Genomic DNA, 14,433 nt, shown 5'->3' with positions numbered 1-14,433 from the left:
GAACTGGAGGGCGGTGTCATGAGTTCTGCCTGTCTGGGGGAACTAGAGGGTGGTGTCATGAGTTCTGCCTGTCTGATGGAAACTTGAATGTGCAGCCATAACTATATGGTTATAAAGAAACTGTGTACTGTGTGCGTGGTGAAGTGCTGCTTGCCGTGTGATCTGGCATCTTGGCTCCCCAATCCGGACTGATGAATAAAATAACCTTTGCTCACTCGAGCACGGCGAACGCCCTTCCTAAACAGGGAATTTGGGAGTCGGTTCTCCTACAGAGGCTATTTTTTAACCACTGGAGCAATATGATACAGCTAGACTGGCCGATCCTGTGGGATTATACGCATCGATACTGCAGGGCAGCGCTTGGACGCATCAAACCTCACACATCACTGTAGATCAGGGCCCGCTAGGCCTGTGCTGGACGGCGAAGGGCGGCTGCACGACACCACCAGGGGCCCGGGAAGAGCGGAACTCCACCTGGGCTCAGGACGGCTAATTCACACGCCTGCCGCGTCCCCCGTTAACGAAAAACGTCTTTCAGCCAGCTGCTTCTGTTTAGCACAAACTGATTTATTTCTGTTGTACTCCAATGCCAATGTTTTTGTTGGCTTTTTCGCGGTAGTGCTGGAAGCATGTGTATTAAAGGTGCTACATAAATGTAGTTATTATTATATTAACATTACGATTGTCTCGCAGGTATTTCGAGCAAAACAATTGCTAGGGATGCCTTGGCGTGCTCTGTGGCTGTGGCATTTGACAAGATCATGGCAATTCCAACGGTCAGATTCATAACCTACCACAATTCAGACGCATCACAGCTGACACTGCACATATGAGTGGATGGTGTCCTTTCAGCCATGAGCCCTGAGCAGAGGGGGGAAGAGGGTTGGGGCACACTGGGTGGATGGAGGTACCGATGGAGGTGCTTTTCAGTTCAAGACAAGAGAAGCCTCCTCCCAAACATCTCAGCCACGCCGTGTAACACGAGACCGACAGAGCCTCCGGGTTTCCGAGCTCAGGGGCGGTTCAGAGACGGAGCGCGAGAGAGAAACACGATTCTACATTCACACTGGCTGCCTCGTGGAAGGCAGCACCCTGCTCAGTCAAGGGTGAAGAAACATGCGGTTGGTGCTCAGAACTGGCAGATGATGCCAGTCCTCTCTCCCCGTCTCCCTTACTGCGACAACCGCAGCCGATCGCGTTTCAGGCTGTTCCTCCAACGAGCCGCTCATGCAGAATTCAAGCGCACGTCATGGGATTTTTCTCAGCTGATTTCACGGACACCGCGATGATGTAATGTTTTGAAACTGCAACAATGGCATGCTGGGGTGTGTGTGCGCGCGTGCGTGCATGTGTGTTTTTTCACAGCAGAAAAGCCTGATGGGAAGTGCAAGCTTGTTAACTCAATCTGGAGAGCTCATCTTAAACCCAGGACAAGACCCTCAGTCTATCTGTGAGAATCGGCCATCATCGCTGCCTCTTTAGGCTCTTAGACGCTGGTCAAACTGCTCTGTTCCACAGCAGCCAACTGAACCTCCGCTAAAGCACTCAGTCCCGATGGACCACCACAGCACTGCTGCTTCTCCGTTACAATACTCTTAAGAAAAACTGCCTCAACAAGGTGACATTACAAAGGTCAGCTTGCATCAGAAGAGAAAGTACAAATAAGGGAGCCTATTAGGGGGATGTGTTTCTGCTCTGGGGCTTGGATACAGAGAATTGTGACAGCTAGGAAGGGTTCCTGTTTGTTCACACTCTCTCTCTCACACACACACACACACACACACACACACACACACACACACACACACACACACAGGCATGCTGTCTATGCTGAAGATAAGTCCAGACATGTCCACAAGACTTCCACAGGAGTCATGCTCATGCCATCAAACCCCCTCCCCCATCCATCAACTGGACAGTGGTGCCCAGCTGGGACAGTGGTGCCCAGCGCTCTCTCTCTCGCTCTCTCTCTCTCTTTCACTCACACACACACACCCACACACACCCACACACACCCACACACACCCACACACACCCACACACACCCACACACACACACACCCACACACACCCACATGCTCAGACATGCAGCATAAAATCCATAAGCAGAAAAACCCCCCACAAACAAATGTGTGGAAAACACAGACACAAACAACCCCCCTACCCACCCCAGCGCACACACCCACACAGACACACCCACACAGACACAGAGTACTGAGAGATACTGATTAAGATATAAACAATTACACACACAAAAATCTGCAAAAATCTATATAGTAGTTAAGATTTTATCTGAGAAGCACAACACTGACTATGCATGCAGCATGCACACACCTCTTTACAATCCTAATAGCCTCCCCAAATGAAGAACCCAGTGTAGGACCTTCCACACACCCAGAACACAGCACTTATCCAGCGCCAGCATAGACTGCTCCAGTCTGCTCAGCAAACATCTCACATGTTTTGGACTCTTACACTGCAGAGCAGATCTAAAACGGATTAAGAATAAAAACTATGCAGTTCATCTTTATGAAGCATCAAGAAAAAAAAAAAAAAAGCACCTGAAATGCATTAAAACGCTCTCTAAACACTGACCAGGTAGGGCCAAAAAAGCGGGAGAAAAAACAAACAAACAAAACACTCCAACACAGACTGCTTGAATATGATGTGATGTGAATGTGATGTGAGAACAGCAAGGTGAGTTCATCCTGGTCTTGGAGCAGAGAATAAAGGCGGGTTATTTATACAACCTCTCCTCAACCACTTTAAAGGTGACTGGAAACAGAGTCATGCTTGAACCCGCCAGAGTTTGAGGTTTAGCTCTCCTTTGTGTTGGATAAACTCTTTCCTTCTCCCCCACCATTTTCACCAAGTCTGCTCAGCAAGTGGAGTCTTATGCCCTCTTGTGGCTGAATGGATTCATTACAACCCAGGTAACCAAAGAGACAACAGATTGGTTTAGTTTTGTGTTTTACATTTACATGTTCATCATTTAGCCGACGCCAACAAATTGATGGTGTCCAATTGTTATCAAAAATAAACTGCACCATCAGTACACAAGTGCACCTTGGGAATGGAACGCACAGTCTGTGCGTTGCTAGGATCTCTGCTCTACTAGGTGAACCACATGAGTACTGGGTTCACTCGGCTACAGCCTTCCAAATGGCTTTAACTGTCTTACAGTCAGACAAGAAGCTCACAAGGCCTGTGCTCTGCAGAGCATACCTCTCCAGAGATGGGGTTGGTTCCAAACTTCTTAATCCAGGGAACTATGCTCCTGGAGAGACAAAAGCAGGCAAATTACCTTCTACATAGTTATGTTAGGGCCAAATATTACAGCATTACATTAGTATAACCACTTCAATCACCAGCGCAACTGTGAACAGTAAAATTAATTCTAAGGTCAATTATATATTAAAGGAATCACTGCTTCCTAAGACAGAACGTGATATACTCACATTAGGTCAAAGACCACACCTTCAGAAGTGCACATGGGATACTCAAATGGCTGAAGAGACAAACTGCAAAAGGAGTGTTCTATTAACTGAGAAAGGAAAAGGCTGCAATTCCAAACCTGATGTCCTCAGTCCTTCTATTAAATCATGCACCATTTCAGATTTATCAAGATTGCTTTCCACACCAACTGATAATATTGGATGAAGTCCATCCCAGCAATTCTGTACTAAAGAGTAAAGAATTCTAAGCAACAAAAAAGACACCAAAAAATACTGAACTTAATCATAGCAAAGGTTCACAACCTGTGGTTTTATATAAAAATATTAATATACATAAAATGACAATACAACCACATCACTCTCTTCTGTACTGACTGGAATCACCCCTAGGATTTGTTGGAGCTAAAACTCCATCTTAAGTAACAGCCCTGAGGAGCCCTCAAGTTAAGTTAGGAAGATTCTAAGGTCCTGTGTCAGACAGGGGCCCTACAAAATTAGTAGATTATTAGGTGGTGGGCCCAATGTGATATCTTTATGAAAAAATGACTTTTCTCGACGCTCTGACATGTAGAAAATCCATATTATTGTAGATTGTAAGAGCATAAAACTCACCTGCAGTGATCAAAGGGCAATCGCCTGAAATTGGCCTGTGGGATTTCTTTAATTTAAAAAAGAAAAAAAGGAAGCCGTGAGAAATGCAACAAAATATAAATAAATATTAACAAAACAATGTCGAGCATTTATTTTTTCAGCTACATCCTCCAGATACGTACCTGCCTTTTTGCCTCCATAAAAATGTGTGTACTCTGTACAGGTGATGTACCTTGAAAAGGGAAAGAAGAAGAAGAAAACGCCGTTAGACGTCCACTCCTAGCTACGAGCTACAGACATGCTGTAAGTCCACATGGTCCACTAAAACACACACTAGCGCAGTGGACCAATGTTACCTTATCTAAAAAGTTAAAACTATGCAGGTTAGCTCTATGTGTAGAGGGGCAGTCTCACGACCAAACAGTCTTTCGGCATTTACCAGAGTATTAAAATAACTGCTGAGAATACTGTTGATTGACGGCGATGGCAGATAGCTAAGCTATCAACCGTTAAATTAAATACTTCTGCAGATTTAGAACTATAATTTACTGCACAGAAGACAGCATTAAACGTGTTGGTGAATTAGCTAGCTAGGTAGCCAACTATGTACTAGCTACATAGTAGGTAGTTAGCAATCTTAGTTAGTTAGCAAGCTAGCTAACCTAAGAGAAAAAGACGTTTTTATAAGACAACTTGTGGGTTAGTCTAAACTTACATCTTATCCTTTTGATGCTGTCGTTTCCCCATTTTTTTGACAACAGGTACACTATCCAATAAAATAATTTACAATTTCTTACTCACTGAAAATTTAAAACACACTTCCACAATCCTTAGCGAAATAGCTACGAGCTACACTCAGTGCGACAATAAAACCCACCCGGCATGAAACAGCTTGCTGTTTTTACGTTCTCCTATTTTTCGCGTCCACACACAAACATTTGTATTATTTATCTAGCTATCATTGCTATTATTTTTATGAACATGTTCCGATGTCGTAGTGCTCCGAAATCTATCTTACTAACACACAACTAGAAATGCTGGCTGAATTAGAACACGTTTGACTATTAAGAAACAGAAATTCTCAAAGATAGAAATATATATATTATATTTATATAAATATAAATATAAAATCCAAAATCCAAAGATTTCAGGTGATAACTGCAATGTACTGTAGTGTCTGCGTGCGTGTGTGTGTGTGTATACACACACACACACACACACACACACATATATGTATATATGTGTATATATATATATATATATATATATATATATATATATATATGTATGTGTGTGTGTGTATATATATATATATATATATATATATATATATATATATATATACACATATACACATATATATATGCATATATATGTGTGTGTGTGTGTGTGTGTGTGTGTGTGTGTGTGTGTGTGTGTGTGTGTATGTATGAGAAGAACAGTCAATGGACTACCTACAGTGTCGTGTAATCTGAATTTCAGTGATCACTGAAGGTCAATGGTTTAGGAAGAGAGACGGTTTCAGACAGAGATCCTCCATTAACTGTGCAAGCAAAGTGCAGGAGTCTACTGTATTACTTGCGAGAGATGTTTACATTGAAGAAACCAAGAGAAGTCTTGCTAATCATTCGGACCATCAGTATTAAGAATGTGTCATTTCCAGTTTTAGGATTAAGGATTAAGGATTTGGCATTGTAATACTAATGGACATTGAATTATTGCCATATCATATCATAGATATCTGTTATATCTGTTATGCTAGTTGTTGCTATGGCAGCAATGAATTTGTCAGCTGAGTGAAATTATGAAAGTATCAACTGTAATCACCCGTTCCTCCTAATGCATTACAGAGGGCGCTTTTTATATGGGAAACCACAAGAAAGTGGCGATAGTTGCATTTAACTGTTAATAAGCGCTGTCGAGAGCTTTAGCTCGTCATGTGCTCCTCAATTCATCTGATGGTGCTGTTACGCAAAGGTTGAGCTGTGGTCTTTTGGTTTCATTTATCATGTTATTGAGGATCAACGAAATACCAATACACAATGACGACATATAATCCCACCACCCATTGCTTTCATACATTATAAGAACCTTGCAGGTGTGTAGTCTGAGACTACAGATTGTTTCATTATTGACAAGCCCTCCAACCTTTCAGCAGTTATGAGTGACGACACTTCAAACTTTACTAGCACCAATGAGTCCGATGGCCTACATACCACGACACCGCTGTGGCAGTGTTGATTCCGTTAATGCACACATACCCCCTCGACCGGGAAAACGTCGTTCAAAGTCGATGTATCGTATGGTGGCGTTCTTATGATCGAAGTTGCGATTAATATGCCAACAATTCAGATTCATACAAATTTGTTATGCAGAAACCATTGAACTGCTGAGGAAACGTCCTGACTTTAGTGGCATCTATGGCGCAGATCACAGCAACGAGGTATTCATTTCCAGGACCTTCGTATAAGAAAGTAGCACAGAAAAGACAGACTGACAAACATTTAGTCTGTTTCAAAGGAAGGTTTTCAGAATATCTTCGTCTTTTTCAATTTGTTTGCAATTTTACAATTTTGCTTTTGAATAAAGTACTAAAGTACTGCATTTAATAAAAGCCTCACATGAAAGGACTTCTCCAAGGATCTTCTGCAACAGAAAACAAAATCTAGATGTAATTTTCCTTGATGCTAGTTAAATAATGACCTCAGAACAAAAACGCTTTTATCATGCCAGTGTGTCACAGATGTAATGAATGCTTTCTTTTTAACCTGCAAACTTACCTGTGCGCTCCAGGTAAGCTGTCCAATCTCCCAGGAAACTGACCATGGTCCACCTCAGTGTGGATAAACAGCAGTAGCTTCGTCACATACAATTTTGTATAAACACGTTCAATGCCTGCTAAAATAACTTAGTCATGTATCAAATCACATATCAAACAGTATATGGATAATAACAAGGCTATTCACTGAAAGTTGTGTCAGCAGTTATTATGAAGATGATGAAGTACACAGTTAACAGCAGTTATGTTAGTTTTTATTTTATTGTTGCAACTATAATCTCACATTTGGTAAGGGCCTCCTTTACACCAGGTCTGTCTGTCTCTCTCTCTCACTCTCACTCTCACTCTCACTCTCTCTCTCGTTCTCTCTCCGTAAGCACAGATCTGAACTGCACACATCATCATCAGTGCAGCTCTTTTCTTTAGGCACAGCTAGTTGTCACATTAGCAGTGGCTCTTCATATTACAAGTGAAAGAAGAACACACAGTATCCTGGTGCCCTCTGAAGCCACCTGTCATTTCAGTGATCAAGACTCGTCAGAATATTACTGATATGGCATTGGCAACATGCAAAAAGAAGGCAAAAGAAAAACCCAAAAACCCTAATAAAAAGGAGGGACTTCAAATAGCTATTTGAGGTCATATAACTAGTGTCAATGATTTGTTTGTTTTTGATTTTTGATTGACTAAAGCAACTATATACTGCAAATACGTGAGTTCATTAAAAAAAAAAAAAAAAAAAACATTGACCAATTATTGAATAAGACAAGGAATTTGCTGGAAATCACAATCACTCATCACTTTGAAAATTGTGTGCAGTCTCCATTCTCTTGTAACACAGACAGAGGATTCAGTTTGTTTTACAGAGGTCAGTGATAATCTTCAGTGAAGGTCAGAGGTCAAGCATGTGCCTGCTATAGCCCATTACCCACATCTACCAGTGAAGAATGTCTCTAATGTGACCCCATAGTTTAGTGATCCACAAGTTGACCCCTAAGTCTGTTAGATACTGAAGCTCTGGGGTGAGCATCTTTCTACACAGTTTTCTGTGTGCTTTGTCTACATTCTTTTTCAGATTGTATCCCAAAATTGACTTCTCGCCTATGGGTTGCCACGGCTGCATGGCAGTCTCATGGATGCTCCCGGCGTCCACGGCGTGGCCGCCCTCGATGCAAATGGCAGCCATTTCCACATTCCTGCGTCGCAGCTCCGCCACGTCCCGCTCCATGCGCTCCCACCCGTACACCTCCACTTTCCTCCAAAAGGAGGTGTTGAAGTGCTGGTAGAGCTTCCAGTCGATGGCGTTCCAGTCTAAGGCCTTGGCCCTGAGCTCAGGGGTCAGTTTGGACACGGTGGAGCCTTTCCGAGCGTTTAGCTTAAAGAAAAGCAGGTCCTCCATGTCCCAGCAGAGGGCGTCCTTGAGCAGGATGAGCGACTCCTCGAAGTGCTCCACGAGCATGACCAGCTGAAAGCGGCGGGCGATCGCCCGGATGGCCGCCTCTACTCGCGGGTCGTTTGGAGGCAGGTTGTTGTCCTGCCCAAGGTCAAAGAAAAGCAAGTTCTTGAGGTAGAACGAGTTGAAACCCTCTGGATCGTAGTAAAGCTCGGGGTCCCGGAGGAACTCCGCCAGCTTGTCATCGCCGGAGATCTTCCACGTGAAGGGGATCAGGCGCCCGAAGTAGTGGAAGGAGGACTCGAAGAGATCGGCCGGCTCCCGCAGGACGGTGACGTAGGCAGCGTCGGCCGGCAGGACCTTGGCCACCTCGGCCTCGTTGAAGCGCATGTGGTTGCAGATGATGTTGAAGCAGGCACCCGGGCTGTAGCCCTGCACCTGTGAGTGGTGGAAGGGCGAGGGGTAGGAGAAGTCGTTGCGCATGCTGGGGAAGGCGAATCTCACGCGATGCTTCTCGCCGAAGCGGAACAGGATGTTCAGGATGGTGCTGCTGGCCGTCTTGTGAGTCTTCATGAACATGACGTCCACCTTTGGCACGCAGCCAGCCCAACCCCGCCCCGCCCTGGAGGCACGGTCAGGAGACGGCCGGCGGGCACAAGAGTAAGGCACGGGAACTCTGGGGGGGGGGGCAGGTTGGGGTGGGGGGGAGGGATGACAATGATGGATGAAAGTGCTAGGCATATGAGTTTCGATCTCATCTCGCTAAAATATACCAGTAACATTGCATCGATACTAAGAAACCTGAACTTGATCTCCAGAAAATAATAATCAGTTTTTGCATCTGACAGAGTTGCATACTGTCTTCACGGATGGGGAAATATGATCGGTGTGGTGCCATGTGGTGAAGTGCAGGCAGCGCGGGGCTCACTCAGGGAAGCTGATCTGCACCTCCGGAGCAGACAGGCAGTAGAACAGGATCATGCAGCTAGCTAGCACTGTCCCCAGGACCAGGCCCTTACACACAGACCGCCACTGCTTCCCCACCATCACACCTGCAAGAGGAGGAGCCGCAGACCGCTCAGATGCCAGCCCCGCCCCCAAAGAGCGTCACGGTCACGCTGCAAATGCAGTGGTGAGGACAGATTTGTCTTAAAAGGATTTGTTGTTATCCTTCGGTGTTGCAGAGACCTGAGTTACTATAACCCTGTTATAACACTCTTACTTAGACAGCATAAAGAGGCATGAATTTAGATGTTTTTGCTAGACAAAGTGGGGTAAATGGTGAAGAAGGTAAAGGACAGTAAAGTGCAGCGTTTTTTAGGGCCTCACATTTCCTTACTAGTCAGGTCACGTTACTACTGCTGTAGGCGATCAGCCCCACAGTGAAGCCTGAGCGGGAGCCACACCTCCACCTACACCTCCACCCAGCCCTGGTCACCCCTGATTAACGCTGATTAATGCTGAGAAACCTTCATCATGCGTGGGCATCGTCTCCCAATTTGTCCTGCTCGGCACTCCGCTGTTGTCCTCCAAAGAGCTTCAGGCTGACCCAGGTGCATCAGCTTACGCCACGTGACTTGGTAAAACAGCAGATGCAGGAGTCTAGAACGTTACATTTCAATTTTGTTTTAAAGTGTTTAAATGTATCCAGCCCCCCAAAATAGCTGATTCATATCTATTGTGCCTGCTAAAACTAGTCAAACTGAAAAATTCTGTTTTAACAAAGATCAGTGTTATGGAAAATACGGAGATAAACAAGAATTAAAGAAGATAAAGGAAAAGCAGACAATCACATGTAACAAAAAGGATTAAGAAAACAGGTTTCCCATTATGCTTGAGCAAAACTTTATCAGCAATCTAGCCAAGTTCACATTACAGTATAGCATACAAAAGCATAGGACTGCCAATGATCAAACCCCAAGATACTCACAAAGCAACATCTGAACACTGGGACCCTGTTCATCATGTGAGCACTTGGTGTTCTGGGACTGCACTGTGAAACTGGCTGCAGCCCACCCCATCCTCCCTCCACCACCACCACCACCACCAAGCCTCCACCCCCCACCCCCCTCCCCCCTCCTTTCCCCAACGTGTCGCTGGCCAACAGATGAATTATGCATTCAGACAGTAAGTGATCCCCGTGTACCTCTGACCATCTGCAACGCCCCCACAGACTGTAACGGGACACCTGCTGCTCGGACTCTTCAGTTGGAGAAATGTATGCTAATTGTATAATGTGCTGATGCTGGCCCACAGGAAGGAGACAAGAAGCAAAGTGGGAGATCACCCTTGGACCTTGGCAAACGCTTCAAAGATTAAATAGATTTCGTGCTCCACCCTTCCAACAAATTTTTTACAAATGTATTTTTATGACAAATGACAGCAGTATTATGTTTAAGGCAAAGAAAATTTGAATCTACACACACCTCCGTACAGAACATTAACATTAAAATCTTCTCAACACTGTACAAGTATGTTAACTTTCACATTTTAATTTCCCAAATTCTCAGTTTTTTGGCTGTCTGCCCATTGTGGGGTGAATCACAGCGAGAGTTTCATGTATGCTGATACACGCTTCTTTAGCTATAACCAGTCGTCACCTAGAGACCTTTACCACCTCAGGGATCCTCTGAGATTAGTGACAGAAAAAAAGTTTTTTTTTTTTAGTTTTTTTTTTTTGTTGTTTTTTTTTACAATTGACTAACATGTTTAGTGGTGATGGAAAAAACAGAAACATTTTTTATTACTCTAGTTCAAATAAAGAAACCTTTACTTTTAAACTGAACCTAGACAGAAAACCCCCAGTGATCACTGTATGGAACTCTTGGGTTTGGTTTTATCACGAGGAACTGAACTAGCGAAAGGTCTTTTGTTGTTCTGTTAAATAAAACCAAATACTTCCATGTACAATTTATTTAGGTGGTCATTTCAAGTTGCACTGATTCCCAGTATAATTTACTAATATAGTTTACTATGACAAGTGCAGAAAGCCTTAATGAATATACTTGAATTCACAGAAATGTGATTTACAGTTTAACTTATTAGTATACTTTATTACAACAGGTGCAGATAAATTCGAATATTCTAGTTGCTTTCTCATAAATATAGTGTATATAGAAAGAGAAACATATCCGGTGTGTATTCATGTTCTCCGTTGTTCTCTACTATAGCTTTGAATAAAGGTTTGAATAAACAGTCCTGTGTTGTTGCAGTGTTGTATGGTCTCAGGAATATAGTACCTGCTTTTCCTGCCTCAGAGTGAATTGAATCATAATAAGCAAATGCGCAGCTTTTACAACTTCGCTCCAACTCCGGGAAGAAACTTGGGGGGGGGGGGACGCATAGCGTGAACTATCGCTGAAACACGGTACTCCCCATTCGCAACGGTACCATTACCCGACTACTCTGTTTAATTCAACCCACTTACAGGTTTCTCATTAATTCAGGGCTTATTTAAACTAAACAGAAAGGCTAATTCATTCTTTCAGCAAACACCCGATGGTGGCACCACAAAAGGTCTCAAACGGTAAACAGCGGGTCCAGAGCAGACGTGCAGTACCTTACTGTGTGGACAGGCTCACGCCGGCCGGTCGCGCTGAAGGACGGGGAACTGTGCTGCAGAGCGGAACCGAGCACCATGGAGCCCCGTCACGGCCGCTCGAGCGGGGGTACCCGCGGGCCACACGCGGTCGGTGGCGCATGCTTCACCCCGCCGTGCTGCTCACGAGACGTCTGCCAGTTCTCGCGTCGCTCTCGCCTTTCTCCGTTTCACCTGTTGTTGCAAAACCCCGCCCTGCGCTCCTCTCTCTGGCGCTGCAACGCCGGTGAAGCGCAGGTATGAGAGTAGAAGGGAGTCGACACCCACCGGTCGCTGCAGCGGCGGAGCAGCCGTACTGCTGGGAATTGTCACTCTTTCCTTTGTGTGTGTGTGTGTGTGTGAGAGAGAGAGAGAGAGAGAGAGAGAGAGAGAGAGAGAGAGAGAGAGCCGGAATATGAGCAGGGGACCTAATGTCAGAAAGAAAAGAGGGAGGAGGTCCCGGGACTATTCTCCTCCCAGACAGAGCGCCATTCAGTGTGGAGTTGCAGCCACAGGCTCAGACGCGGCTGAAGGTCGGTAGACGGGCTTCTAGCCCACGTGGGAGCGCTTCGCGCAGAACAAAGCTAGGGATTGTGACCGGCTTCCAGTTCCCTGCTTCCTCGGGGTCTCGTCGCGGCTTGCACACACAGAACCGTGATCTTACGGGGCCAGCCTTTTCAAAGGCAACAATAGCGTGACCCGTGGGAACAGAGTACCTGGAATTAAAGCACCAGGAAGGGTGGAGGAATTCAAAGCTCGCGTGTCATTTTTCCAGTGGTGCAGTTCATGGGGAGTTTGTGCCACTTTCACACTACGCGACTGTGTTTTCCACGATCCGTCTTCCTACAGATTACCCTCTCAGAAATGGAAGGCCTCCAAGAGTCAAGTTGTTGACGTCAGCAGTAGTCCAGCCAGATTTTTCTGTCCATCCACTTATGAGTGTTTTCCCACTTTTCTCAGTGCCATTGAGATATACATGGGGTGATCTTGCTACGTTACATTAACCCCCAACCCCTTAAATAGTACGAGCTAGCCAGTGAGCGCTTATGTCGATCACCCTATCCTCCCTTTGGCCGCAAACACAAAGCCGATTGTTTCCCAGCAACCCCATGCGCGCGCACTCCTGCGCAGAGGGCCATTCCCGTGCCAGGCAGTCGGGGCGAGACCAAGCATGGCTGGAATTCAGAAAGGACAAGCTGACGAGAGCGGGCGAGAAAAGTGAATGTGAGACCAAACACCGCTGAAGAGGAGGGGAGGTATGAGACACCTGACCCACAGAAGGTCAAGAGGTGAGGAGTGACGTCATAGCTGCCCCCACCCACACACACACACACACACACAACTCTGTGAGCAAACTTGACAAGAACTTTGGAACCTCGACGCATCCACCTACGGGAGACTCGACACTGTGTGCATCAGTAAGGGTTTAAACTACGGGCACTCACACACCTACAATACCCAGCGTATCAGCTCTCGCACGCAATTATCCTAATGTTTTCTCTTTCCCCCACCACGCAACTGCTCCCCAGCCTTTGGGACCCACATCCTTCATTAAAGCACTGAAACACACGCCGAGAGGGGCTACAGATGAATTATTTAACCCAGCGGCTCAAACGAGGGAATGCGGCTCTGAGTGCTCACGAGTAATGAAGAATTCATTGCGAATGTGAAACGGAGGCTGGAGGATTAAAGTGTATTCACCTCTGCCAGAATGAAGAGTGAAACCTGAGAGTCCAAAGTTTACTGTCACATGAAATATAATTGAATGGACCATGACAAAAAGACTCATTCTGGATCCTGGATTTCTTGACTGGTAGACCTCAGTGAGTCCGGATTGGAAGCAGCACTTCCAACACCACCACACTGAGTACTGGTGCTCCCCAGGGCAGCGTACTCAGCCCTCTGCTGTTCACACTGCTGACTCATGACTGTGCAGCAATGCACAGCTCGAATCACATCATCAAGTTCGCTGATGACACGACCGTGGTGGGTCTCATCAACAAAGACAACGAGTCAGCATACAGAGAGGAGGTGCGAGAACTGGTGAGCTGGTGTAAGGTCAACAACCTGTATCTGAATGTTGACAAGACAAAAGAAATGGTTGTTGACTTCAGGAGAGCAAGGCGAGATCACTCCCCGCTTGCCATCAACGGCTCCTCAGTGGAGATCGTCAAGAACATCAAGTTCCTTGGTGTTCACATAGCGGAGAACCTCACCTGGATCCTGAACACCAGTTCCATCACCAAGAGAGCCCAACGTCTTTACTTCCTTCGGAAGCTGAGGGAAGCCCATCTCCCATCACCCATCCTCACTACCTTCTACAGAGGTACTGTAGAGAGCATCCTGAGCAGCTGCATCATTACCTGGTTTGGGAACTGCACCACCTTTGACCTCAAGACCCTCCAGAGAATAGTGAGAACAGCTGAGAAGATCATTGGGGTCTCTCTTCCCTCCATCACGAACATTTACATAACACGCTGCATCCGGAAAGCCACCAACATTGTGAAAGACCCCACACACCCCTCACATGAACTGTTCACCCTTTTGCCATCTGGAAGAAGGTACCGCAGCGTCCAGTCCTGCACCTCCAGACTGTGCAACAGCTTCTTCCCAGAAGCCATTAGACTCCTGAACTCTG

The 14,433-nt window shown here is 45.6% G+C and overlaps 2 protein-coding genes across 11 annotated transcripts in view; both read right to left on the bottom strand.

Annotated features, from left to right (window-relative positions):
- The window catches only part of ppil2 (peptidylprolyl isomerase (cyclophilin)-like 2), a 29,138-nt gene extending 24,213 nt beyond the window's left edge, over positions 1-4,925 (bottom strand). Inside the window, exons 1-5 of one of the 2 annotated variants that reach the window (XM_027023176.3) lie at positions 4,762-4,925; positions 4,229-4,278; positions 4,068-4,113; positions 3,459-3,521; positions 3,226-3,277 (exon numbers count right to left, since the gene is read on the bottom strand). In XM_027023176.3, the coding sequence (XP_026878977.2) occupies positions 3,226-3,277; positions 3,459-3,521; positions 4,068-4,113; positions 4,229-4,278; positions 4,762-4,793 (243 nt within the window). In that variant the 5' untranslated portion in view covers positions 4,794-4,925. Of the gene's footprint in view, positions 1-3,225; positions 3,278-3,458; positions 3,545-4,067; positions 4,114-4,228; positions 4,279-4,761 lie in introns of both variants that reach the window. The other variant, XM_081713930.1, reaches the window with a different exon arrangement.
- A 2,132-nt stretch (positions 4,926-7,057) lies between these two features.
- Positions 7,058-12,147, bottom strand: gal3st1a (galactose-3-O-sulfotransferase 1a). 9 transcript variants are annotated; one of them, XM_027023183.3, is made up of 4 exons: positions 11,778-12,144; positions 9,688-9,820; positions 9,147-9,270; positions 7,058-8,894 (listed from the first exon to the last, which is right to left on the bottom strand). In XM_027023183.3, exons 2-4 carry the CDS (start codon positions 9,704-9,706, stop codon positions 7,760-7,762), a joined length of 1,278 nt encoding a protein of 425 aa, XP_026878984.2. In that variant the 5' UTR covers positions 9,707-9,820; positions 11,778-12,144; the 3' UTR covers positions 7,058-7,759. The 9 variants fall into 9 exon arrangements, with proteins under 9 accessions (XP_026878984.2, XP_026878987.2, XP_026878985.2 ...); XM_027023186.3 differs by having other exon boundaries at positions 9,688-9,794; XM_027023184.3 differs by having other exon boundaries at positions 11,783-12,144.
- Positions 12,148-14,433: the final 2,286 nt, after the last annotated feature.

This window comes from Electrophorus electricus, chromosome 5 (assembly GCF_041902795.1).
Source record: "Electrophorus electricus isolate QZ-2024a chromosome 5, ASM4190279v1, whole genome shotgun sequence".
NCBI classification, from domain to species: domain Eukaryota; kingdom Metazoa; phylum Chordata; class Actinopteri; order Gymnotiformes; family Gymnotidae; genus Electrophorus; species Electrophorus electricus.
This window is presented reverse-complemented; position numbering and strand designations above follow the sequence as displayed.

Excerpts from the sequence above, each read along its gene's own strand:
- gal3st1a (XM_027023183.3), bottom strand. Across the intron at positions 8,895-9,146 it reads GTGCAGATCAGCTTCCCTGA|AGTTCCCGTGCCTTACTCTT; the intron begins GTGAGCCCCGCG and ends CCCCCCCCCCAG.